The 27,262-nt window shown below is 39.8% G+C and overlaps 2 protein-coding genes and 1 long non-coding RNA gene across 17 annotated transcripts in view; 1 reads left to right on the top strand and 2 right to left on the bottom strand.

Moving 5' to 3' along the window:
- Positions 1-1,168: 1,168 nt before the first annotated feature.
- Positions 1,169-17,264, top strand: LOC131109183 (uncharacterized). The gene is made up of 4 exons (XR_009120681.1): positions 1,169-1,273; positions 2,453-2,508; positions 15,171-15,220; positions 17,180-17,264. It is a non-coding gene; the product is annotated as an uncharacterized LOC131109183 (long non-coding RNA).
- On the bottom strand, positions 2,494-5,266 carry LOC131109181 (MORN repeat-containing protein 3-like). Its single transcript, XM_058060887.1, has 5 exons — positions 5,122-5,266; positions 4,882-5,039; positions 2,894-3,050; positions 2,638-2,822; positions 2,494-2,559 (listed from the first exon to the last, which is right to left on the bottom strand). The coding sequence occupies exons 1-5, from the start codon at positions 5,264-5,266 to the stop codon at positions 2,494-2,496; spliced, it is 711 nt and encodes a 236-aa protein (XP_057916870.1).
- LOC131109179 (microtubule-associated protein 4) overlaps positions 13,636-27,262 on the bottom strand; it is a 95,037-nt gene continuing 81,410 nt past the window's right edge. For 11 of the 15 annotated variants that reach the window (XM_058060870.1, XM_058060882.1, XM_058060886.1 and 8 more), the window contains 7 exons: positions 24,422-24,732; positions 22,008-22,064; positions 21,394-21,486; positions 20,960-21,041; positions 17,570-17,682; positions 16,341-16,518; positions 13,636-13,925 (listed from right to left, as the gene is read on the bottom strand). In XM_058060870.1, the coding sequence (XP_057916853.1) occupies positions 13,918-13,925; positions 16,341-16,518; positions 17,570-17,682; positions 20,960-21,041; positions 21,394-21,486; positions 22,008-22,064; positions 24,422-24,732 (842 nt within the window). In that variant the 3' untranslated portion in view covers positions 13,636-13,917. The remainder of the gene's footprint in view (positions 13,926-16,340; positions 16,519-17,569; positions 17,683-20,959; positions 21,042-21,393; positions 21,487-22,007; positions 22,065-24,421; positions 24,733-27,262) is intronic. The other 4 variants (XM_058060872.1, XM_058060876.1, XM_058060874.1 and 1 more) reach the window with 4 other exon arrangements.

Below are 27,262 nucleotides of genomic sequence, written 5' to 3'. Positions count from 1 at the left end.
AGGAAGGAAGGAAGGAAGCAAGGATGGATGTAAAGGAAGGATGGATGTAGAACACTACTTTGCGTGACAGTGTGCTAGGACGGAAGGAAGGAAGGAGGGATGGATGGATGGATTGATGGATGGATGTAGAACACTACTTTGAGTGACAGTGTGCTAGGAAGGAAGGAAGGAAGGAAGGAAGGAAGGAAGGAAGGAGGGATGGATTGATGGATGGATGTAGAACACTACTTTGAGTGACAGTGTGCTAGGAAGGAAGGAAGGATGGAAGGATGGATTGATGGATGGATGTAGAACACTACTTTGAGTGACAGTGCGCTAGGAAGGAAGGAAGGAAGGGACGAAGGAAGCAAGGAAGGAAGGAAGGATATACTGTTTTACTGATCCGTGGTTCCAAGTGCCTTGACTTTTGCAGCACACAGCAAAATCTTATCTATTGTGTCATATTACCATGTAAAATTTTGTGTTTTTATGTGGTCAACTCAATGGCCAACTAAAAATGCTTTTGCTTTGGAGTTGTGTCTGTAAGTAATGTGTAAATATAATTATATACCTGTGTGGATTGAGAAATGTATTTCAGACAACAGTGTTGTTTATTAGGACACTAATTAAGCTTGTGGATTGTAGCTAGGTCTTTATTCTTTGTGATTCATTTTTTGAGTGTTGTAATTAATAAAAACTGATACCAAAAAAAACTGAAACCCAAATCATAAACATAGATAGCCGCCACATTGAGTGGGCTTGTCCACTGCTGCGATACGCCAAAGTCACCGCCATATTGGTTGGGTCAAGGCTGCGCTGTAAATACTTTCATAAAGCGCCTTTCTACAAAGAAATTAAAATTAGTTCCTCACAATCACATTTCTTTGTATAGAAAGGTGCTTTATCAAAGTAAGTAGATTTACTTGTATTCATTTACAGAGCAGCCTTGGCCCATCCAATATGGCGGCGATGTTGACGTACGGCTCACCGCACGATGCGGTGTCTATCCCCAATGACTAAATACGCCCCTAATGCTATTAATACTCCGGGACGATGTTTAATCCTGAAAACACAATAAATCTCGCGAGAGAGGAATGTTATTTTTGTAAGAACTTTATTGAAAACAAAATCGTTTCCTTCGTCACAGTGGGTTTTCTTCGTAATGTCACTAGGTGGCAGTGTGGCGATATTTATCTCTAATTGACAGATGGGGCTGATGAACTTCCGTTCCGAGGAGGCTTGAACACAGAGAGAAACATCGCATACCGCATTCATTTTCCTTCGGTCTTAACAGGTGGGTGCCGGTTTCAACCACATGTACACAACTAGAATTAAAATTTTTAACATTATTTAAACATGTATGTGGGTTTGTGGCCATGTTCAAACACAGTCAGACCTCGGTTATTGAATGCCCCAGATTTTCTCTGACAGTCTCTGTATTAGTACAATAGCTCATTTAACAAACTGTCCTGTTTTACCATTTGGTACTTTGATAGCATTGCTTGTTTATTCAGCCATCTTGGATTGTTTATACAATACTACACTACCCAGTAAGGCTCATTCATTTGGTAAATTCAGAATTCAGAGAATGTTGCACAAAGTTAGACGTTTGCCCAAACAAAGCACCTTACGCTTAGTTGACTAAAGTTTTTATTTAAACAGTTTAAATATATATATATTTTTAATTCATTAAAATATATTTAATTAAAAAAAATATATATATATTTAATTTTTATTTATATGAATGTTTTAATGTATATATATATTATCACCTCGTACTTTGGTACATGACAAAAATAAAAACAAACAAAAAAACCCTTAAACTATATTAGGAAAGCAGGAAGTGAACAAATGTAACAGTTACTGATTGTAAAAGTACCAGATGGAGGGGTAGGATTTAATGAGCTTTGCTTCTTCCTACTCCTTTTGGACATGTGGAACTGTGAACTGATTATGTGATGCATTCAATTGTAATCTGATGCATGTTCAAATGAAATAAAACCATTACCATTACCATATATATTTTTTATGAAACATAAAAAACTGCAAACTAATTACAATTTTCAAAAACAAAAAAGGAAATGATATTTACAATATGCTGAGGGCCAATAAAAAAATTAGCTCTGGCACGAAAATGGCCCTTGGGGTGCATTTTGGACACCCTTGGTTTAGTGTGTTTCTTTTAGCAAAGCCAGTGCCTTATTGGTTGAAGTGTAGCCTCTTAACCACTTTGTCCGTTTACGTTTTTCACCAACATAAGAGGGTCTCCAAGCTCTGGTTCTGGCTAGCTATGACTCCAAGATGCTAAAGGCTGGGCTGCACGGTATTTGTTTCCACGGTTGATGCGTAACACCAGGCACGGGTCCTGTCCCTCATCGATTTGGCTTCCACATAAAGGAAACTTATATTTTCTGTTTCTGTAGATTTCATGTTGTCCCGATACTTAAGTCCTTATGTTTGTAAATTCCCACAGAAGAAATCATCGATGAAAATGGTTCCTCCTCTGGTGGTCCATCATGTCTGTTCCAGGTATACTGACTCGGCATTTGTTAAAACCATTTTCATGTCCACTAGTGTGACCTTGAAAGGAAAGAAGACATTTTTTTGACAATTTCTTTCCGTTGTTTGTAGTAAATAACAATACAGTTCAAACATTACCTGTGGAATTGGATACTTGGGTGGGTATGGTGCTTCCTCTCTCCCAAAATCAGACAGAGTGCCACATTTTGCATCTCCCTCCACCCAAAGGCCTTCATAAATCAGACCTTTGTCAGCATAGTAGAACTTTCCATGACCGCTTTTCTTGCCGTTCTTCCAAGATCCTTCATACCAGTTGCCGTTCTCTTCAACAGAGAGTGAAGTTACCGCTTTCGTTAATCTAATCAGGATTAATTTCACTCTTTGAAGTACATACCAAACTGCAGGACGCCCATTCCGTGCTCCTTGTCCATCAGCCATTCGCCCTCATAGACATCGCCGGTCTTATAGGTGAGTCTCCCCCAACCACTGCGATTGTCTTCACTCCACTCCCCCTCGTACACGGCAGTCGCATAAAAGAAGGAACCGTGTCCCTAAGGATGTACATAAGACTCAATGTCAATGTAGCAAACCTTTGGAATAACAACATGCAATAAGAATTGTTCATTTCCACTGTTGTGCAAATGAGGTGGTTATGGCGTAGTATAAGGGCTACATTGACAAAAAAAGATATAAAAATAATATACATAAAAATAATATACAAAAAAGACGTATAAATTGGTCATTTGGGTTTATAAAAAGTAGGGATGTCAGATATTTTTGATACCAATATCCGACGATGCCGATACCGATATACATAACTTGACATATCTCCTGTGCTGGTATGAACACATATGTATTGTATACAGCATTGTCTACCGTTTTTCACAATATCCGATACCAATAGCAACCGATATCACATTTTTATGCTGATATTGGGCCGATATGTGTTGTATACAGCATTTTTTAAATATCGGTTTTCACAATATCCGATACCAATATAAACCGATATCACATTTTTATGTTGATATTGGGCCTATATGTATTGTCTACAGCATTTTTTACAATAACTGTTTTCACAATATTTGATACCAATATCAAAATTTTATGCTAATATTGGGCAGATATGTGTTGTATATAGCATTTTTAAAAATATATCGGTTTTCACAATATCCGATATCAACCGATATAAAATTTTTATGCTGATACTGGGCCTACAGCATTTTTAAAATATCGTTTTTCATGATATCCGATACGATATCAACCGATATTACATTTTTATGCTGATATTGGGCAGATATGTGTTGTTTACAGCATTTTTTAAATATCGTTTTTCACAATATCTAATACTGATATCAACCGATATCACATTTGTGTGCCGATATTGGGCCGATACGTGTTGTATACAGCATTTTAAAAATATTGGTTTTCACGATATCCAATAGCGATATCAACTGATATCGCATTTTTATGCTGACATTTCGCCGATATGTGTTTTATACAGCATTTTTTAAATATCGTTTTTCACGATATCCAATATCAACCGATATCACATTTTTATGCCGATATTGGGCCAAAATGTGTTGTATGCAGCATTTTTTAAATATCGGTTTTCATGATATCCGATACCAATATCAACTGATATCACATTTTTATGATGATATTGGGCCGTGTTGTATATAGCATTTTTTAAATATTGGTTTTCACATTATCCAATGCCGATATCAACCAATATCACATTTTTATGCTAATATTGTGACAAAATGTGTTGTATACAGCATTTTTAAAATATTGGTTTTCATAATATCTGGTGCCGATTTCAACCGATATCACATTTTTATGCTCATATGTGTTTAATACATCATTTTTAGAATATTGTTTTTCACGATTCGATACCGATATCAACCAATATCACATATTTATGCCGATATGTGTTGTATACAGCAATTTTTAAATATCATTTTTAATGATATCCAATATCAACTGATATCATATTTTTATGCTGATATTGTGCAGATATGTGTTGTATACAGCATTTTTAAAATATCGGTTTTCATAATATCTGATACTGATATCAACCGATATCGCATTTTTATGCGAATATTGGGCCGATAATTATCGATACCGCAAATTATCAGACATCCCTAATAAAAACGTATAACTACGTATTTGGTATCAAATGCGTTAATATTGAGATAATGCTTAGTGGAAGTCCTATTAATCACTTAATCACTTTGGAACCAATTAATCGTGAAAAATTAGTAATACTAGATAACAAAATACTGTATGTTCTGTGTTCTACTTGGTCTGTGCTATATCCCCCGTCATTTTCTGCTAAGTAAAAATAGGTCTGGGTTCTGAGTTGAAAGTATTTTATATACGTACGTGCTTCATTCCATTTTTCCACTCGCCACAGTACTGCGTCACGTACGTCTTAGTGTCCGGTAGAAGTACACTATAGATGCCATGTCCCTCATGTTTCCCTAACTTCCACTCTCCATTGTAAAGGGCACCAGACGTCTTCCACTCCTGGGTTCCCCAGCCTGAAATAGTCATAAACAAACACAGTACAATACGGTAAACAAGACAAATTGTATTCAATGGAAACATTTTGACTTAACTCACCATGTTTCTTATTGTCCAACCACTCTCCAGTATAATTATCGCCATTGACTGAGAATACTGTTCCACGTAGTCCGGATTTCTTTGCTTTATTATCGATGACTGTGAAACGGCCTGGAATCTGCCGTGCTTTTTTCACAAATGGCATCCCTGTGGTCACGTTAGTGAAAGACCTAGTTTGTGAAAGAAGTAGTTATAAAATGGAATATCGGATCATCTGAGAAGTCTTCATTCACATTTTACAAATACAGTGTTCCCTTGTTTAGAGCGGAGGGATCGGTTATCCCGCTTTTTATCAGTATTATATATGTTTTAAGGCTGTAAAACCCCTTACTGTAGACACTTTTCTCAGACAGGCATTAACATTTTTTCATGTTTCTTTTTTGTTTAAACACTCAAAAAATTTCAAACCTTATTTAAATTTTAACGGACACAAGAAACTGGCACCATTCTGTTGTACTGTAGCGTTTTTATGTCCTTGTCGAACTGCCATTGGGGTTACAACGGTAACCCTAATGGCAAGAGGGCACAAAGGGGATTGATTGACAATGGTCTACAGCCAATCAGGGCACACAAGCCACCTGCTAAGAAGTACAAGACTCAACTTCCCACAATGCAATTATTCTTAAAGGGCCAGGCTCGGCCTGTAACAGCATTCATATGCTGTAAAAAAAAATCACAAACAGCGAGTCTGTGAAAGGTGAACCGCAATAGAGCGAGGGAACACTGTACTGCTTATTATGATAATGAAACTGGTCCGATACCGATATCACATTTTTGCGCTGATATTGGGCCGATATGTATTGTATACAGCATGTTTACAATATCGTTTTTCACAATATCTGATATCAAATGATATCACATTTTTATGCCGATATTGGGCCGATATGTGTTGTATATAGCATTTTAAAAATATTGGTTTTCACACTATCCAATGCCGATATCAACTGATATCACATTTTTATGCTGATATTGCGCCGATATGTGTTGTATACAGCATTTTTAGAGTATTGTTCTTCACAATCCGATACCGATATCAACCGATATCACATTTTTATGCTGATATTGGGCCGATATGTGTTTTATACAGCATTTTTAAAAAATCATTTTTCACGATATCCAGTATCAACTGATATCACATTTTAATTCTGATATTGGGCCGATATGTGTTGTATATATCATTTAAAAAATATTGGTTTTCAAGATATCCGATATCACATTTTTATGCTTATATAGGGCCTATATGTGTCGTTTACAGCATTTTTAAAAATAACGGTTTTCACAATATCTGACACCGATATCAACCGATATCACATTTTTCACAGCCTTCATATGCTGTAAAACAAAAAAATCACTATTGAATGAAACTAGTTGGTTTCATTTTGTGTATTCAAATAAAATCAATAGTTTCCAGTTTCGGTTTGACAGTAAAGACTCAAAATCTAATGATGACCAATGGATGAATATCCATCTCGATAATTTGCATCGAGATCATGCAAGTCATACCTGAATAGAGATGAATAGAGTTTATCAACAAGTACAAGGGGGGGGTTGTCTGGTAGATTCAACTACCCAACTCCATTCAGAAGGGTGGGAAAACACAGTGTAGGAAAATAACACAATGTTGTGATCTAATATGTGGGCTTGGGACACAATGGACAAATACAATCACCTGTCCAAATGTATTGAGTTGAGTAGAAACTTAGTGTATTTTGGAACAGGAAGTGTTTTTGACTACGATCATACTGAGTGTATTGCTCATTGGAAACGTGGCAAGCCCCATGACCGGAAGGTGCTTGAACGCGTACTGACATCACAGAGACTTTAGGTCTGTGACACCTGATGATGTAATGATGTGACAAGGAAATTGACATCATTCAGAGTGATTTAAAAAAAGTACTACTACTAATACTCATCTTAAATCTGGATAATGTGGAACCAATGTAAGGCCAACATGGTAATGGCAGGTGACACTTATTATTATTATTATTATACTGTACATGGACTGGAAGTGGGAAATACTACAAATTTTATTATCGGTCAGTATTCCGCTAACACAAAAACGATGGTTTCTGAAGCGAATGCCACAGCCAACAGCCCCAGTGTGGGAATATTTTGGTTTTAAACAGAATGAACAAGGTGAGAGCATGAACACCAAAGACCGACATGGACTTACAAAAAACTTACCAATCGAGGAGCCTTCGTCCCGACAGTCGACACTTCGGTCGTCAAAGTAAATAAACAAAACAGTGCAGAATGGTGCGCGCTCACAAACAATGTCGCCCGCTACATGTCAAAAGAAATGCAACCATTCAATACGATGACATATTGTATAATTGTGATATGTCTGTGAAACATTAAGAACAATGTGGTTGATCTCTTCCTTTACCGTCAACAGCTTGCAACTCAGCCCAACAACACATACAGGCAACTTCTGTGGCAAGCTAATGTGGCTCACACTGTACCATCTAGTGGTTCAAATGTGAATTACACCTCATGACCATGAAAAATTGGTCCAAAAAATAGAAATTATTGATCATATCGATTATCGACCAGCATATTATCAGAGGACTAAAGATTTTTGGCCAAAAAAAACCACCATTTGTGAACTGTTTAACAGTAGGGGTGTCACAAGATCTGAAGGAAATCTCGACCTCCCTTACTTCCAGGCGATCTCCTTGTGGGTGTCGAATTGAGGATATGGGAAGACTAAATAACCAAACCGGTATATGAAAACCATGAGTAACTATGAGTATTTATTCCTGATACAAACAAGATCTAATACAGACGTCCGGGCTTAATTGCATTCCCTGTATGCCCACAGTAAGTTGGGTCTTAGTACAGCGCAGCTGCAAAAAGCACCCTTTCTTTCCCTGCCTGGCTTTTTATACATTTCAAGACGTGGACCAATCAGCACGTGCCGTCGCCCTGGTTTCAGCATGACCGGCCCATCTCGGTCTTTCTTGTCAGCAAGGATGATGCCAGGACGTCTGGAACGTTCTGCGATTTCTTGTGCTGTAAACAAGCCATATCATATATACCAGATATCTCCTGCCTTGGTCATCACTCTAGTTCTCTTGTATGTGTGTGTATGTGTGTGTGTGTGTGTGTGTGTGTGTGTGTGCGTGTGTGTGGTGACAAGGGTCACACTAAGTTTATCAGTACTTGTGAAACTATGTATTTAACTGTGTTTAAGCTATACGTTGCATCGCGTACTTAAAAACATCTTCATAAACTATGTGCTTGATTTTAACCTTATTGTTAGCTAGCCAAAATATGAGCAAATACTTTCAGATCTCACAAGATTAAAACATGACAATATTTCTCTTTTAAGAAAAACAACAGCTTTTGGGCACTTTCAAAATTTTGCTAGCTTCAATCCATTGTTTGTTTTCCTCACCGAACATAGTAGGCCCTTTTGGCAGTTATACAGTCTCTGTCTCGGTGGGTGGAGGCGGGGCCGGTAGCATACACACAGAGTGCAGAAGAGTGTAACAGTACAAATTATTTTACTATATTGTAATATATTGTCCTCCTATTTTTCCATTGTACTTTTCTCAAAAGTAATGTTAAAATGTAACAAATTGCATTATTTAGCATCAACTGATGGTTTCCAAGATGTGGAGCGCAGAGTAGCTTCTTTTCAATGTGACCCTAATACGTTGTTGTACCAGACAACACAAACATTGGAAAGAAAATGAGAATTTTAATCCATTTTTATTGAATGTTTAATTATCACATCACTAAATAACAGTAATCACAATAAACACTTTTCTTCAAACCAAAAATCAAATTAACAAAAAAAAAAAGAAAGCGCCACAAAACAACAAGGAGGTTCTGCCAATGACATAGTACGTCTACTGAACACATCCTAGTGTTGTTGTTTTTTTCAGCATGCTCTGCGGGTATACAACACACATTTAGGAGCGATTAGGTGAGCGCGACAGTTGGGAGACGAAGCCAAAACCCGACAGTTTTTGTTAGTCTTTTCCAACCATTAACTGATATGTTTGTCAAATAGAATTTTGTTAGGGATGGGCATTTCCTGTACGGCATAACCAGGAAGGGACTAACTTGAAATAATTGTAGTTGAGGAGCATCCCCTAGTGGTGGAAAGTAGTGAACGGAATAAGAAGCGGGTTATTTCCCGGACTACACGGTCAAAATTTATGTGTACACAGTATACTAATATTTACCAGTATACTTATTTTGTTCTACCAGCTGTAAAATAATGCCAAGAGTCTTAAGTTAGAATGAGAATTTAATATTAAAATGAGTAAAAACAAACAATTGCAACGCCAGCCAGCGCTGGAAAGAACGGTCAGCCCACCAGCCAAGGTCTAGCAAAGTCCAAGCCCTGGACGCATTTCTAATGACCAGTTGGGGTATTGATCTGGTCTGGTTTCAACCAATCCTTGGCTAGGGGGCTGGGTGTCTCAGCCAGGAGACAGAAAAGGGGACTCATAAAGAAACTAAGATTAACTGAGATTAATTAATTGTTCCAAGTGAAAGGTCTTGAGAATGTGTTGCAGTACCCATCCAGAACCCTAACCCTAGGGAAAATAGAGTGGAAAATATTCCATTCCGAACATGACGGAATTATTCCATTGAACTTTGTTCATTGAACATTGAATTTGAGGAACTTATGGCTGACGTTGTTCTTCAGGTGGAGTTGAAACTAAATTAAGAGCACCTCTACTGGTTTTCAACATTTACCCGTTTAACTGCTGTCTTCTGTTTTTTGAAAATTGGTTTTGTTAAGCGCCTTAGCCGACGTACTGTGGTTAATGATCAGTTAACCGTTTCCCATGCCCATCCCTAAAATAGTTGTGAATATTTTCAACCCTTTCACTCATCAGAGCACACAGAAATACAACGATAAATACAAAAAAAAAAAAAATCGTTCAATGTATCTAAGACATTCTTTCACTTCAATGGCCCCTTTCAAATGAAAAAGGCTAACAGTAATTTCCGCCCGAAGAATAGTTAAGATTCCATCATAAACCATCCGACCCATTAAAATGACGTCAAAGCCCGTCGCCGCCCACTTAAGTCTGTCGCTGTTTGTGTTGTCTTCTCTGAGAAAGCATCAGCAATAAAATACTTATGTACATCTGTGTGCAGTCTCATAAGTAGCATCGAGCCAAAAAAACAAACAAACAAACAAACAAAAAAAAAAACGGTTACAGGCAAAAGCTAGAAACATGGCATGATGCGAAACAACGATATGACCACCGTGGCACGGCACATTTTATTACACCAAAGAGGAACAAAATGACCAAATCGGACCTTAACTTTGTTTTCATGTGATCAAAAAAAAAATCCTTCATAATAAAGTTATTGGATTTTAATAGAACAGTCTAGCAATAAGGTGCAATATTAGGACCACATTGAAAAAAGTATTTTGAGAATACTGTCATACATTACGAGAATAAAATTGAAAACTTTAAAATTTACGAGAAAAATTGAGAGTAAGGTCGAAATCTCCGATTATTATTTTTTAATGTGGCCCAAATATTGCGTTGTTCTATAGAACACAGGAGTGTTTAACCCATTGAAAAGTCTTAATATCATTTATGCTTGACTTCAATTCATTCAGTATCTACGTTATGTAGTGGAAACATTTTGGAGTGGTCATGTGACTACCCCAGGATATTTTTTCCCCCAAAATGGCCGCGAATCAGGTAGGATAGCTCATCTCCAAAAGCTTATTTTAGTCATTGGCTGGAAAAGGGGGTGAAAAGTCATACTTTTGTGATGCTAAGCTAAATAAAACAGTCTGCATGTTAGCTTTGTGTTAAAGGTGGCCAAAGGTGTACTATGTACTAAGCCTCAACCGAGTACAATAATTTCACTTTTGCAAATGAAGTCGTTATGTATGCCTGTAAAGTTAATAAAGGTTTTAGGATGGTGACAAACTACATCTGACCTTAGAAGAGCCATTGTGTGTGCATTATTGTGTTATGGTTGACATCCATTGCGATTACGATGTAAACCTTGCAATCCGCTGCCACGGATGCACTTGGAGCTTTTTCTGAATGTGGCAGATGAGCTTTGTTAGGAACGCTAAGCTAAAAACCCGCAGTAAGGGAACAAATATAGCCAGTAAACGAACAATGTAATGAGTTTCACCAAAAATTATATTTAAAAAATCTAAATTATGTTGCTTTGTTTACATTGGTCTTTGTTTGGATCAGTTTAATTCAATCTTAAAACTTGTGATTCTGTAAGGAGTGTGTTTTCCAATGAAAACATTTCGGTGACTTCCTTGTTTACAAAAATGCAATGTAAGGCGGGGGTGTCCCAACTTTTTCCACTGAGAGCCACATCTCCAAAAGTTCAATAAACATGCTGATATCAATCCAATGCAGGTCAAGATATGGTAAATTATTTTCCCTCATTTTCATCCCAAAATCCCTTATATTAAAATGCAAATGCTGACAGGTAAGGATCATGTGCAGCAACTTTGATGCCAATGTGGCGTGTATTTTGAAAAATAAAAATTGATTTTGAATGTTTTGCACGCTGCCTGGAATAGGTGACAATGCTCATCTTACGTCCATTATATTTTAAAACATACTCCGTAGCAATCCCATGAATAAAAAAACCTTACATAGCATCATCACTCTGCTCACGTTCCTCTTACAGCCATCTTTGTTTCATCTTGTGTGCATTATAACACTCACACGTGCCTAAGCATGGGATTAATTGGTGTCCAAAAGGTGACCCGAGGACCAATTAAGATGTTAATACTGCCATGCTATTATTGTGACACTTAATTTGCACTGAACAGGAAGTCCTGCGTGCATGTTTTAATGATGTGTGCTGCACTTGCTGTCGAGTCCCACGCCCAAATCCTGACAAGCTGAGGCCAGACTGAAATGCTACAGCGAGCATGCTAACTGTTAGAATGCTAACACTTAGCCCTGATGAACTGACACTGGACTGAAATGCTGCAGTTAACATGGTAACTGTTAGCATCTTAGCATGATAGTGTTTAGTGTCAGTGTAAGATAATACATTAAAAATTTGGCTAAAATACTGTTAGCTTTGCTAACATGTAAACTGTTAGCATACTAACACAAAACCACCGTATATGTAAGTTTATACTTTTGAAAATAGCAAAAAATGCTAATTTTAGCATGCTAGTAATAGTAACATGCTAGATGCTGGCATGCTAACACGGAACATAATATCACTATGTTGAAAATTGAAAATAAAAAATGTTAACATGCTAGATTTAGCATACCAACAATGCTAACACGTTGCATAATAGTGCTTTGCCTTTATGTAAGTTTATCCATATAAAAATGGCTTAAATGCTAACATGCTCTCATTAGCGTAATAACAATGCTGACATGCAAGTTAGCATACATGTTAACATGCTAACAATGATCATGAAAACAATGTCTATGTAAGTTTATACATTTGAAAATAATAATATTAGCATGCAAGCACCAAGTCGAAGTCTATGTAAGTGGGTTTAGCTATGAAACCTTTTATGAAATCAGAGTTGGGCCGCACTTGTCACTTGCAATTATCAACCAAAAGGCCAGGGGGCGGTGTTGTCCTGAGCATAAGCAACCACAACTCTTGTTGACGAGCGATTTTAGCTTCCTGTGTTGTAGTAACGAACAATGGAGACTGAATGGATTCTACATTGTATCAGTGCATTATAAAACACATTTCACCGTAACGTTCTTGACCCTCAACGCTAGTCGACATAGCTGGATTGACGATAATGGTTTGCCACCTATAAAACAAAGCGAAGATTTGGATGTTTTGATCAGATAGTTTAGCAAATCTTGACCTCCAGTGCATTGGATTGGTGTTAGCGTCTTCTATTTTTCTGTCTGTCCCAATGGAAAAAGTTTGAAGCCCATCCTTAGTGTACATAAAGTTGACACAGTATTTTATGTTGTTATATGAATACATTTTGAGTGAAAAATCTAAAAGGTAAATGAACGCAAGTAAAAATGACCCCCATTAAAAGCTTGTTTTTATGTTTGTCACTCACACCATCACAAACAGTTAAACAGTCTAAAATGTTTTTTTTTTCTCAGAATGTTAGCTTGTTTATGTTGCTAGGATACAAGTAAAGATGTCATGATGATGTGCATCATACGTAAGCAGAGAGACTACTGTGATTACTGGAAACAACAAGCCCAAAGGGTCACCAGGAACAGCGGGATTTGTGTACTGTAAATGACATGAGGCTCCACAAACTAACTGTTGTCGTTGGAGAGGAAAGAGGCAGAGTACCAAGATGGGGTAACCCAACAAACTCTTATCACTGTCTTTGGAGAAGATGTGACAAAAATGGATGCCCCTTATTTCCCGTCATAACAGTCTGTGAGGTCTCTGCAGATACTGTAAGCATACAAGGGAGGGGTGGCAACAACTGGATGCGGCGGTGCATGATACATGCTGGATAGGCGCAAATGGGTTAGAAGCTAAGATCCCTTTAAGGTGCTGCTGTCCCCCTGGACCTCCTCCTGAAGACACAGCGAGGAAGGGGCGGAGGGGGAGCTGATGCAGCCTGTGGAGGCCAACTTCTCACAAAGCGACACACTGCTATAGGAGGGACCACGTGGGTGGGGTCGGTTGTCATCATGGAGGACGGGCCGGGTGATGATGTCGGCGCCGTGGTCCGTGCGCGAGCGAGCCTTCTCGCGGAAGTTCAGCTTGAACGAGTCAATCTGCGGCAGAAATGTTGGACGGAAAATGAGGGGGGAAGGAGAGTTGGGAAGAGACAATGTCGTGGAGGACAGATGAGGGGGGGGCAGAGGGATAGCAGAATTAGATGCCTGCAAGATAAGAAGCCAAAAGATGACGGTGTGATCAGCTAAGTGAGACAACAAGAGTACAGTAGAAACATCGACTCTTTATCTGCAGGTCAGACTTTGTGATGACACTTTTCCATACTTTAAGTCACACTTTTTTCATAGTTTGGCTAGCCCCCGTCATATGTACTACTATATATACACTATTTAGCATATGCTGCCTTTAAGTTAAAGTGGAGTGTTGGTTGTTTTTTTTGGTGACACCTAGTGGCTGCATTCATTTATTGAGTTGAGCTTGTGACACAGTTATGCTAGGAGTCCACTGAGCCAGCATGTTCGCTAGGCATGTTGCCGTTATTCGGCGCCACAGCCAATCACAGAATCTTTGGCGTGAACTCGCACCAACTGGCGCCGGCCCAGTGGACTCTTTTTTTAATATAAATTTTAATTATTTTTTTAATTATTTTTTTACTATTATTATTTTATAATTTTCTATAATTTTAACAATTTTTATTTTTTTTATAATTTTTTAAATAATTTTTATTTTCATAATTTGTATAATTTTAATTATGTTATTATTTTCATTTTAATTGTTATTTTTATTTGTTTATATTTTTATTATTTTTATTTGTTTATATTTTTATTATTTTTATTCTATTTTTATTCTATTTTTAATATTATTATTATTATTATCATATTTGTATTATTATTTATTTATTTTAATAATTTTTATTTTATTTTTTGGCCCAGTGGACTCAGAGCATCAACTCCTAGCATCATTGCCGCAACTTGGCTCGCGCCATTACATTCCATTGGATTCCAATAGGTGGATTGTTTGCGACATTCGGTTCCACTTGGTGGACACTTCGCCAAACTCAATTTTTGCTGCCGTTACAGGCCACCACAAGCCAGTTGGGAGGCAGTTTGAGCCACTGCACGCCACTAGGCACCTTATTGATGACACTAGGCGCCACAGCAAGGCGCCAGTGGACTCTTAGCATTAGGCACACAAATGGAAGGATACACAGCATTTTGTTATGGAATACTTTCTAACGCTCTTCTGCTCTGACTGTAAGTAATGTGCAACTGTAGTTATCATAAATGTGTGGATTGAGAAATGTGGTAATTTAGACATCAGTGTTTAATTAGGACACTAATTATGAAATTGTACCTCCTATGTCAGCCACTGACTAACTAAATACATATTTTCAGGCTATTTTAATTTATTTGTGGTGTGATGTGGTTGGTTTTATGTGTTTCTACCCACAGGGATGTCAAGTATCAAGTGTCTTTGGAACATTCTGACATTTAATAAACAGGTAAGGTTTCATTGTATTCATATATCTTTTAAAAAATGACTTATTTCAGCTTATAGTTTGTCTCCCTTTGGCTTCATCTTCTCTTGTAAATTTAACGTTGTTAAAAATGATAGACCAGTGTGACTTCAGTTCAATGTTTAGCGTATTTCATACCCATCAACCTTCCTGTTATCCCTGGGAAAATCGTATTTTGGCTTTATTTAAAGGTAAAAATTTCCGTTTCTTGTAGTTTTCCTGTATTTTCCTTTTTATTTATTAAAAAAAAAATGTGTAACTGCCGAAGCAGCACAGCTTCCAGTTGGCTCAGCATTCAGGCACCATAGCCGCATCAGCTGTTGAAAAATCCACAGGAAAAAAAAAATTCTTGATTTATTTTCAATTTCAGTTGAATGGCCCCCCTAGTTAAAACGGCCAGTATTAAATAATCAAATTGACTTTTTAATGATATTCTATGAGTACGATGTGTCCCTGGAGCCTGTTTAAGAGCACCAATTGTTGGTGCTCAATCATTTCCCTCACTTGTTGGAACCGATTTTGGGGGAAAAAAGGCACCCAAACGCTGTGTTTTGAAGTTCCTTTGAATCCTGCCCCGTGTGTACGCCGACCACTTCACTGAGTGACTTAAAAAAAAAAAAAAAACATGGGGGCTTTTGCTACACATCTAAAAAAAAGGCCTAAATTGGTAATGGTAATGGTTTAATTTCATTTGAACATGCATCAGATTACAATTGAATGCATCACATAATCAGTTCACAGTTCCACATGTCCAAAAGGAGTAGGAAGAAGCAAAGCTTCTTAAATCCTACCCCTCCATCTGGTACTTTTACAATCAGTAACTGGTACATTTGTTCACCTCCTGCTTTCCTAATATAATTTATTTTTTTTAATAACTTTATTTTATAAATGTATTTATTTTTTTATTTATTTATTTATTTATTTTTTACGTTTTTTGTCACATACCGAAGTACGAGGTGAAATCTATCTGCATCTGAGTGTAATGTTAGCACAATTGACCGATGCTCAATTTTGGGCAGTTTAATACAGTGGGACCGCTGAGACTTAAATTGTTTGAAAAGTAGTATAATATGGGACCTTTTAAGGTGCGTACACTCCGACTTACTTGTCTCTGGGATGTGGGAAATCAGAGCCTGGGGCTCCTGGAGGCCCTCACTATCACAGGGAGCCCCCTCCTTCAACCCATTCTCATGGGCAGCAAGACTCCCCACCTGCCCAGACTCTGGGCCAGGTGCTGGGGATGGGGTCCCAACACCCTCTCCTGTCTCCTGCGACCCCTCAGCCTAGAAACACATAGCAGGGTGTGTCAATCGAATGGAGGTGGGGCAACCTGGCTCCAAATCCAATATATATTTTTTACTTTTGTTTTTTTTTATTAAAACAATGAAATAACAGCTAGATAGTAAGTATATAAATATTTAAATATAAGCTTGAAAAAAAAGATCTGGAGCCAGATTATGCCGATGAAAGAACAACATAGGAAACAAACTGAATATTGTGTATCAGTGCCTGATGGAGGTGATGATGTCATCCAATATAGACACACATGGTGATGGTGAAAGTAAAAGGAAAAAAAAAGCAAAATTAAAATAACTCAGAACACATTTCCTTTGTGACGTTTACTGGACATAGGACTCATTCTAAACTTTGACACATTTATTCATTTGATACCCATGCTGCGTCAATCAAGAACTGCTAACAAGATAACAGCGTGAAGAGAACGACATGCGGTGATCATGAAACACAGATGGATCGCTTTAGGCTGAGGGGACGGGTGACATCCCTGCGGTCTGCAGGAACACAATCTGTTAAAATTATGGAACTTGATTTAACTTTATAAAAGGGACTTTTTGTTGCACCTATTACCCTGTTACCCAGCATGTCTTGCGGTTCACAAATGTGTATAAAATTGTATTATTACACCTCCGTATTCACTATTTACAGGTAGTGCCCCCGTTTATGATGTGCTACATCGGACTTTTTACCACGCTTTTGACGGACTACGCCGGACTACTCTCAACCAATCAGGTAGGCAAAACAAATGATACTATGAATATGGTGGCAAATATCCAGCTAATGTAATGCTGTTTATTTTACCCAATGTTAACGCTAGTTTAACTAGCAAGTTGACTGTATTGAAATCACTCCTGTGTGTTAGTACCCCCCCCCCCCCCGTCCCATTTATTCCAATACATGGTTCTGCATGTGTCCATCAGAACAATACACCTTTGTTTTACACGTACTCTACCATCATTACTTCATTATGCTGTAATTCGGGTTAGTCATGATGCAATCGGCATCGGAAAAAAATCAATCATAGAAAGACACCCCCACCTTGATGTTTCCTCCACCAGGTGAATGGCTCACGTTGTCCATGGAGCCCACTTTGGACTGAGCTTTTTCCCTAAAGTTCACTTTATGCGACTCGATCTTCACGTCACCACCACCTGAAGTAAACAACAACAAAAATAAAAACATTATTTCAGTACAATAATGAGCAGGTAAATACTCCAGCGACAACAATGTTGAAGAGTACTAGTAATTATTTACCGTAGTGTGAAAGTGTTTGACCCCCTCCCTGAGTCAAAACGTGATTGCTCCCCGGTTCAAACAGAATATACGTACATAACAATTGAGATTTATGAGTGTGCAAAGCCATCTCTAAAGCTTTGGGACTCCAGCAAACCAGAGTGAGAGCTATTATACATAAGTGGTGAAAACACGGAACATTGTTGGACCTCCTCAGACCAAAAGGACCTCAAGAGCACAAGCAACATCTCACAAAAGACGTATTTTTTTCCAGAAAACATCTTAATGATCCCCTTTGGGAGAAAATACTCTTTGGTCTGATGAGACAAAAGTTGAACTTTTTGGAAGGTGTGTCCTATTACATCTGTCATAAAAGTAATAATAATACATTTTATTTACATAGTACAAAGCAGTATTACAAAGTTAGACATATAAATAGATTTAAAAAGGTGGGTTTTGAGTTTTTTAAAGGTGGGAAGGTCAGAGCAGGCAGGGGGTGGTTGGGGATTATGGATTCCAGAGGGTTGGGGCAGCGATAGAGAAGGCTCGGTTTCCCCGGGTTTGGATCTTGGGGTCCTACAGGGAAGTGTCAGGAGGTTGCAGTCAGAGGAGCTATGAGGATGTGAGGGATTGTGTCGATGGAGCAAGTCTGGGAGGAGTGGAGGGGCTGGATTGCGGAGAGCTTTGAAAGTGATAAGAAGGACTTTGAAATGGATGCGTTGAGGGAAGGGACGACAGGGGTGTGTTCACGGAAGCGGGGGGGAGGTGAGTTCTGAATATGTACCATAGAGAATGCAATTGCGATTGTCGATTCTGGATGTGACAAATGCGTGGATGAGGATTTCAGAGGCAGAAAATGTAAGTGATGAATATAGTCGTTATATAGAGTTATTTGTTTCATATGGGGTTCAAATGAGAGTAGGGTCGAGGAGGATATCAGGTTTGCGGAGGAATTAGTTCAAGATTGGGGCGGAAGTCTTCAGCAGATGCTGTGATGTTATTGAGACCAATTAAAATTACACGTAAAAAATAAAAGTAACACCGCAAACAAAAATCATAGCAATGGTAAAATATGGTGGTGGTAGTGTGACGGTCTGGGGCTGTTTTGCTGCTTGCACAGATCAATGAAACCATGAATTCTTCTGTCTATCAAAAAATCCTGAATGTCCGGCCGTCTGTTGGGTTCTGCAGCAGGAAAATGATCCAAAACACCAAAAACCAAATGAAGACTTTGTAGTGGCCTAGTCCAAGTCCTGACCTGAATCCTATTGAGATGCTGTGGTATGACCTTAAAAAGACAAACCCTCCAATGTGACTGAATGACAACAATTCTGCAAAGATGAGTCTGCTAAAATTGTAAGAGACTCATTGCAAGTTATTACAAACGCTTGATTGCAGTTGTTGCTGCTAAGGGTGGCCTAACCAGTTATTAGCTTTTAGGGGGCAATCACTTTTCCCCACAGGGCCGTGTAGGTTTTTTTTCTCCCTTAATCCTCCTTCATTAAGTTTCATGTTTAATTATGTATTTAATTAAGTATGGAATTCTCCCAGAGGGACAATAACAATCGAGCTGTGTGCTATAAATGGCAATCAAGCACTTAAGCAACTTAATGAAAATGCCGTCCCATAAAAGCCTTGTTAACCATTTTAAAGTCACATTTTAATGCTCTTTTAATGGTCACAAGTGTAAAGAAAAGTAAAGCACTGTCAATGTTAACAATGATTAATGATGCAGAGCAAATATGATGCATTTAATGTAATTGTTTTGCATGATTAACTCATTCAATCCCAGACATTTTTCAAAAGCTGCCCCCCAGCACTGGCTATTTTTGATTGCTTTGACTGCTTTTTTTCAAGCCACACAGAGTATTGTGTTCTTGGGCAATATGGACATGGTACACAGTGTACTATACACAGTGTACTATACCAAAATAAAGATTTGACTTATATCTTACATCTGGAAAAAAAAGGTTTGTTTCTACCTTTCGTATAAAATGGCCTCCTGCCACCTTGTGGCTATTTTTTCACCTTTAAACTCTTTTAATTGTGGAGTTTCATCATCAACCCTTTGTGCCTCTTATGCAAAAAACATAAATGGCGTATAAATACTTCTTTGGGAATGAGCGGTTGGGTTGAAACAAGTGATGCTTTGAGTAAGTAAGTTCCCCAGCATACCTTGCGGTTATAAATGAGTATAAAATATAATTGTTTTTTATGTATAATACTGATTTTTGGATCAAGATGCACATTTTTTTCTGGAAAATACTATTTGACTGCATGAGCATCCCACTTAAGTGGTTATGATTTACATTCATTCATTCATTTTCTACTGCTTATCCTCACAAGGGTCGCGGGGGTTGCTGGAGCCTATCCCAGCTGTCTTCAGGCAAGAGGCGGAGTGCAACCTGGACTGGTCGCCAGCCAATCACAGGGCACATATAGACAAACAACCATTCACACTCACATTCATACCTATGGACAATTTGAAGTTGCCAATTAACCTAGCATGTTTTTGGAATGTGGGAGGAACCCGGAGAAAACCCACGCATGCACGGGGAGAACATGCAAACTCCACACAGAGATGGCCGAGGGTGGAATTGAACCCGGGTCTCTTCGCTGTGAGGCCTGCATGTTAACCACTCCTCCACCGTGCAGCTGGAATTAGCCTATATTATGTCTTATTTTCTTTTATTAAGACCACTACATTTGGTTAATATGAGTGTAAAGGTGACTATAGGGGTGTTATTTCATGTATAGAGGGCTCTAATAATATTAAGAACCATTTTTAGATGGTTTTCTATGCTCTGAATTCATTCATTTTCTACCGCTTTTCCTCACAAGGGTCGTGGGGAGTGCTGGAGCCTATCCCAGCTGTGTTCGGGCGAGAGGCAGGGTACACCCTGAACTGGTCGCCAGCCAATCACAGGGCACATATAGACAAACAACCATTCACACTCACATTCATACCTATGGACAATTTGGAGTCGCCAATTAACCTAGCATGTTTTTGGAATGTCGGAAGAAACCGGAGTACCCGGAGAAAACCCACACATGCACGGGGAGAACATGCAAACTCCACACAGAGATGGCCGAAGGTGGAATTGAACCCAGGTCTCCTAGCTGTAAGGTCTGCATGCTAACCACGTGACCGCCGCATAGCCCAATGATTTACATCAAAAGTAAAATTCAGCTCACCAGGCTTGTGTTTGATGTTGTCCTTGGAGCCGCACTTTGACGTCACCTTACTCAAATCCACCTTCTTGTTGAGGATCTGCACCTGTCAAATGTGAAACAAGCCCTGTTGTCATCCTTGGAAATAAACATGTGACCCGTCATTCGGGGGGTGGGGAGGCGGGGGGGTGACAAACTGCAATAAGAACACATTCACCTGAACACACATGCTGTGTCCCATATGGAATACTTTGGTCAGTACACTTCTGTGTAGTTCCCGAGTGCACCAATTATAAGAAGAACCGGACCGGGACTTGAGTTGGTCGACATTGACGGGTTGTCAACATAAGCGGGACTGACCTACCATTATGAGTTGACACTATCTGCATGCAAATAGTGCTAACCTCAAAATGAGTCTTCTATGTCCACCTTTGATGACTTGGCCAGGCTGTACTTACATTCCCTCCACCAGGAACATGCTTCATATTGTCCTTGGAGCCCAAGCGTGCGCCGACATGACTGAAGTCCAGTTTTTTGGAGACTATTTGAACCTGAATTGAACCAGCATAGCAGCACAAGGCGGGGACAGGAAAAGAAGAGTTGGAAGAGGAGGTGATTAGAAAGGATGAGAGAAGAAAGGATGGAGAAGCACGTTGCAACAGAGATACGGCGAGATGGGGAAGATGAATCACCCTGTTTGCGTGGAGTGGACCATCCGACCCTCATTTTCGTATAATTCTGTTTTTGACCAAAACGTTGCTGCGGTTCTTGTACATTGTCTGGGTTAGGTTCATTTGTATTGCTTTATACTAAAATTTATGTCTACAATATGCATATTTAGTTAATATTTTGGGGTGTCTGGAAAGTATTGATTACTCTAAGTAGTTATTATGTATATTTTAGTGATAGAAGTGAAGCCAAATCTGAAGATATAAGTAAAAATAACAAAACATAAAAACAACCCATCATTATGATCGGCAGAAAGAATGCAAAATATAGAAAAGGCAACAGAAGAAAGGAGAAAGTGGAGTTTATGGTGATGGTGGCGGAGGAGGATGGCGAGGGAACTCACTTTGACCTGGCTTGTTTCTTTGGAGGCGAGAACCCTGCTCTTAGAGGCAGCTGACACCTGGGGAGACACGCCCACCCCGTGTCAACAACACCTCATAATAACAATCAGGAAGAAGAGGCAGTGGAGGACCAATGCCAAAGTTTATTTGTGTTTGTCAGAAGCAATAATAACTTTGCTTGGGTGTGGTTCCCACAAAGCCATCACTGACTGATGATGAACAACAAATGAATCCATGACATATTTTTTTCAAACATTGAATGAGATGAGGGCGGCCACCCTCGGCCATCTCTGTGTGGAGTTTGCATGTTCTCCCCTCACCTTCTAAATATGGATTTTTATCATTATTAGAGCTCTCTCGACATGAACTAACACCCCTATAGTCACCTTTAGACTTGTATTACCCATAATACATAATAAAAGACATGAATAAGACCGGCTGTATGGCGGACGAGTGGTTTGCGCGCAGGCCTCACAGCTAGGAGACCAGGGTTCAATTCCACCCTCGGCCATCTCTGTGTAGAGTTTGCATGTTCTCCCCGTGCACTCCAAGTACTCCAGTTTCATTCCAAAAACATGCTAGGTTAATTGGCGACTCCAAATTGTCCATAGGTATGAATGTGAGTGTGAATGGTTGTTTGTCTATATGTGCCCTGTGATTGGCTGGCTACCATTCCAGGGTGTACCCCACCTCTCGCCCGAAGACAGCTGGGATAGGCTCCAGCACCCCCGTGACCCTCGTGAGGATAAGCGGTAGAAAATGAATGAATGAGATGAGATAGAAGTACTCCTGATTACCAATTTCCGTGAAAGTCGTGCATTCCCTTTTGACTCAACTATCCCAGATGTCTTCTGGCCAATCACAGGGCACATATAGACAAACAACCATTCACACTCACATTCATACCTATGGACAATTTGGAGTCGCCAATTAACCTAGCATGTTTTTGGAATGTGGGAGGAAACCGGAGTACCCGGAGAAAATGCACGATGAGAACATGCAAACTCCACACAGAGATAGCCGAGGGTGGCATTGAACTCCGGTCTCCTAGCTGTGAAGTCTGCGCGCTAACCACTCGACCGCCGTGCAGCCCCAAAAAACAAATTGTTGGCAGTAATTTATGTTCATGAACGATTCATTCAATCTCATCTAATTTTCCAAATTCAACCCTTTCAGTAGCGATGATTTTAAACGATTTTGACAGATTTTTCATATTTCATCACAAAAGAAAAGTTCTACCTTTTTCTGTCTGTACTTTATTAATCAGCAGGAGTTTCAGGAAAATATTAGTTACCAACAAAAAATGAGAAAAACAGCTTTTTGTGAAAAGATACATTTTCAAGCATAACTTTCACTTTGACGCATTTTTAGTCATCTTAACGGTTTGTGTCGCATCAGGGTGATAGTTTGTATGGGGGTGTGCATCATGCTATGTACAGAAACTGATCTCCCAACTTTTAACTTTTCGAAATGTGTGCCATGTATGAAAAATTACTGCCAATACTGCACAACTTGGAGTGGCCTTTTATTGTGGCCAGCATCAGGCACACTTGATATGCAACATGGATAGATTTGTGAACAATATTTGAGAGAAATAGGTCTCGATTGTGAACTTACATTCATTCATTCATTCATTTTCTACCGCTTATCCTCACGAGGGTCGCGGGGTTGCTGGAGCCTATCCCAGCTGTCTTCAGGCGAGAGGCGGGGTACACCCTGGACTGGTGGCCAGCCAATCACAGGGCACATATAGACAAACAACCATTCACACTCACATTCATACCTATGGACAATTTGGAGTCGCCAATTAACCTAGCATGTTTTTGGAATGTGGGAGGAAACCGGAGTACCCGGAGAAAACCCACGCATGCACGGGGAGAACATGCAAACTCCACACAGAGATGGCCGAGGGTGGAATTGAACCCTGGTCTCCTCGCTGTGAGTTCTGCGCACTAACCACTCGACCGCCGTGCCGCCTGTGAACTTACAAAATAATCAAAATAAGCTATAAAATAATTTAGAAAGTTCCATATTAAAAATGTTACAGTGCCATCCATTTGTAGGAACCACATGAGTCTGAATTTTCTTTTCTCAAGCCTGGGGACTTAAACCTCCTGTAAGAAATGTAAGCCTTACTCCAGCACAAATACTACACACAGAGGGATGTAGACTTTTTCCTTGGCAGGTAGGAAACTTGAAAGATGGGTGTAATGGTAGGTCATGAATGTACAGGGGATTGAGCAGGAGATGGTGGGGAGTTCAAATAAGCCAACTAAAAAATAACCATATAAAAATCATATTGGTACCAACACTGCGGTATCGGTATGGAGGTGTTCTTTGTTTAGAATATAGATACAGTGAAAATGATTGTGAGTCATTTAAGTCAGGAATTTTCAGACTTGCGTGTCGGACCTACCTTCCCACCCCCTGGCTGGTGCTTCATGTTGTCCGTAGAGCCGATCTTAGAGCGAGCGTTCCGGATGTCGGGAGCCGATGCAGTGCCGGGGCGAGCCGTGGTCCTTGAGGAGCTGGTCGTGGTGGTAGCTGCAGCTGAAGAGGTGGTCCTGGATGTGCGAGGTACCGGGGGTTTCTTCTCTGGTACCGCGCCGCTGGTGGAGGAAGGTGCGGCCGTTTTGGTGGCGGCGGTTCGGGTGCGAGGGGCAGTGGTTGTAGTGGAACTGGAAGTCCGGGTTGTGGTGGTGGTGGTCTTGGGCTTGGTAGAATCAGCTATAAAGCGTGAGGAAGGTCAGAGGTATGGCGTATTTTAGTGTATTTATTATATAGGTAACATATACGACACGACCCGTTAAGATGACTAAAAATGTGTCAAAGTAAAATGTATCTTTTCACTAAAAGCTCTCTTTTTTTGTTGGGAACTAATATTTTCCTGCTGATTACTAAAGTACAGACAGAAAAAGGTAGAACTTTTCTTTTCTTCAATTGTTTAAAATTTCGCTACTGAAGGGGTTGAATTTGGAAAAATAGATGGGATTGAATGAATCGTTCATGAACATAAATTACTGCCAACAATTTGTTTTTTGGGGCTGCACGGCGGTCAAGTGGTTATCGCGGAGACTTCACAGCTAGGAGACCGGAGTTCAATGGCACCCTCGGCTATCTCTGTGTGGAGTTTGCATGTTCTCATCGTGCATTTTCTCCAGGTACTCCGGTTTCCTCCCACATTCCAAAAACATGCTAGGTTAATTGGTGACTCCAAATTGTCCATAGGTATGAATGTGAGTGTGAATGGTTGTTTGTCTATATGTGCCCTGTGATTGGCCAGAAGACATCTGGGATAGTTGAGTCAAAAGGGAATGCACGACTTTCACGGAAATTGGTAATCAGGAGTACTTCTATCTCATCTCATTCATTCATTTTCTACCACTTATCCTCACGAGGGTCGCGGGGGTGCTGGAGCCTATCCCAGCTGTCTTCGGGCGAGAGGTGGGGTACACCGTGGACTGGTCGCCAGCCAATCACAGGGCACATATAGACAAACAACCATTCACACTCACATTCATACCTATGGACAATTTGGAGTCGCCAATTAACCTAGCATGTTTTTGGAATGAAACCGGAGTACTTGGAGTGCATGGGGAGAACATGCAAACGCCACACAGAGATAGCCGAGGGTGGAATTGAACCCTGGTCTCCTAGCTGTGAGGCCTGCGCGCAAACCACTCGTCAGCCATACAGCCAGTCTTATTCATGTCTCTTATTATGTATTTTGGGTAATACAAGTCTAAAGGTGACTATAGGGGTGCTAGTTCATGTCTAGAGAGCTCGAATAATGATAAAAATCCATATTTCGAAGGTGAGGGGAGAACATGCAAACTCCACACAGAGATGGCCGAGGGTGGGATTGAACTCGGGTCTCCTAGCTGTGAGGTCTGTGTGCTAACCACTCGAGCGCCGTGCAGCCCTGTATAATAAACTGTGTTTATGTATTTGTTGCATCCTAACAAAAACAAATACACTCCCTATTAGCATTTATGACCATGGAAGACGACGGCAATGCAGCATTTGCACCACTTTTAATCTGTTGACCCGCGTATATACCCGTAATATGCCAGCTATTTCTTTGCTGATTGCTGTCCTGCTGACAATCCCTCCTGGGGAAACGTGTGCATGTCTCCAGCTCTTGCTAAGATGTGTCTAATGGAGGAAATCCTCCACGTTGTTAAGGAGTTATTTGCCTCGCTGTAAGAATCCGGGAAGATTATACAAGCCCCGGGCTGTATCAGCAGGAGCTGTGAACTGCTGTCAGCGGGACAGTAATCTCTTGCCTGCAGCGGTGAAGGTTTTTAACTTGGAGCAACAAACTCTTTCCCTATCCTTCCTTTCACAACGCTTCCTGAGCCTTCCGGCATTGTCGCGAGGGGACAGTGTGTGTCATGCACGCTAGGACTCTTCATGACAGCTTCTCAATTGCCATAATGTACACTCATGCATCTGCAGGAGGAGTAAAAGCCCTGAGAGATCGTAGGAAAGAAGTACAGAGGATGAAAGTGTGAAAGAGGTGGAAAGTTCACGGTCAGAGTTTTTCCGGAAATACAGACGCAAGCAGGAAGTTATATCAACCTTTTAAAAGCAAATTCAAGAACTATTTTATTTTGAGTTGCCGCTCGCAAGTCGGTGCAGAAACAGTAGATGGCAATCATGAGCGATCGGTAGCCATGTTTACATGAGGAGTTTTTCTCTTTCCGAATGACCTTTCCGAAAGCAATGGTATACATGGAAAGGAATATTCCCATCGCGTGTCTACAGGCGCCGCTATAATCAACCAGAATAGTCAACATCACGTGATACCGACTTCCTTGAGTTTTTCTTTCACTTGTTGGAATAACTCCGTAACCTAGTAACATAGTTACGTTTCAGGAAAATATCAGTTCCCGACTAAAACAGGGAGACAACCAGGGATTTAATGTTCTTATTCTTGTTTAAATTTGCAGGTGGCAACAACTCATACAGTGGTTTGTACAGATAAATATCACAGGTTCTCGATAGTATTTCTAATCGGAAGGTTGGTGGAAAAAAAATGTTGTCCCCCTAAGTGGGACATGATTAAAAAAACAACCATTCATTCTTGTTATTTGTCACTTTCAATCGTCCAATTCAGGGAACCAAAAGCCCCGTGCCGTGGGTGTGAAGTGGGCCCAAGCACGGAATGACTGGCCTAGTGTGAGTACACACTAAAACTGTCTACAGTGTGTTGAATTATTGTGATGGGGCAGTGAATTCACAGTAGCCACGTTTA

The sequence above is a fragment of the Doryrhamphus excisus genome, chromosome 21 (assembly GCF_030265055.1).
Source record: "Doryrhamphus excisus isolate RoL2022-K1 chromosome 21, RoL_Dexc_1.0, whole genome shotgun sequence".
Taxonomy (NCBI): domain Eukaryota; kingdom Metazoa; phylum Chordata; class Actinopteri; order Syngnathiformes; family Syngnathidae; genus Doryrhamphus; species Doryrhamphus excisus.
The sequence above is the reverse complement of the archived record's forward strand: the minus strand, read 5'-3'. Positions and strand labels throughout refer to the sequence as shown.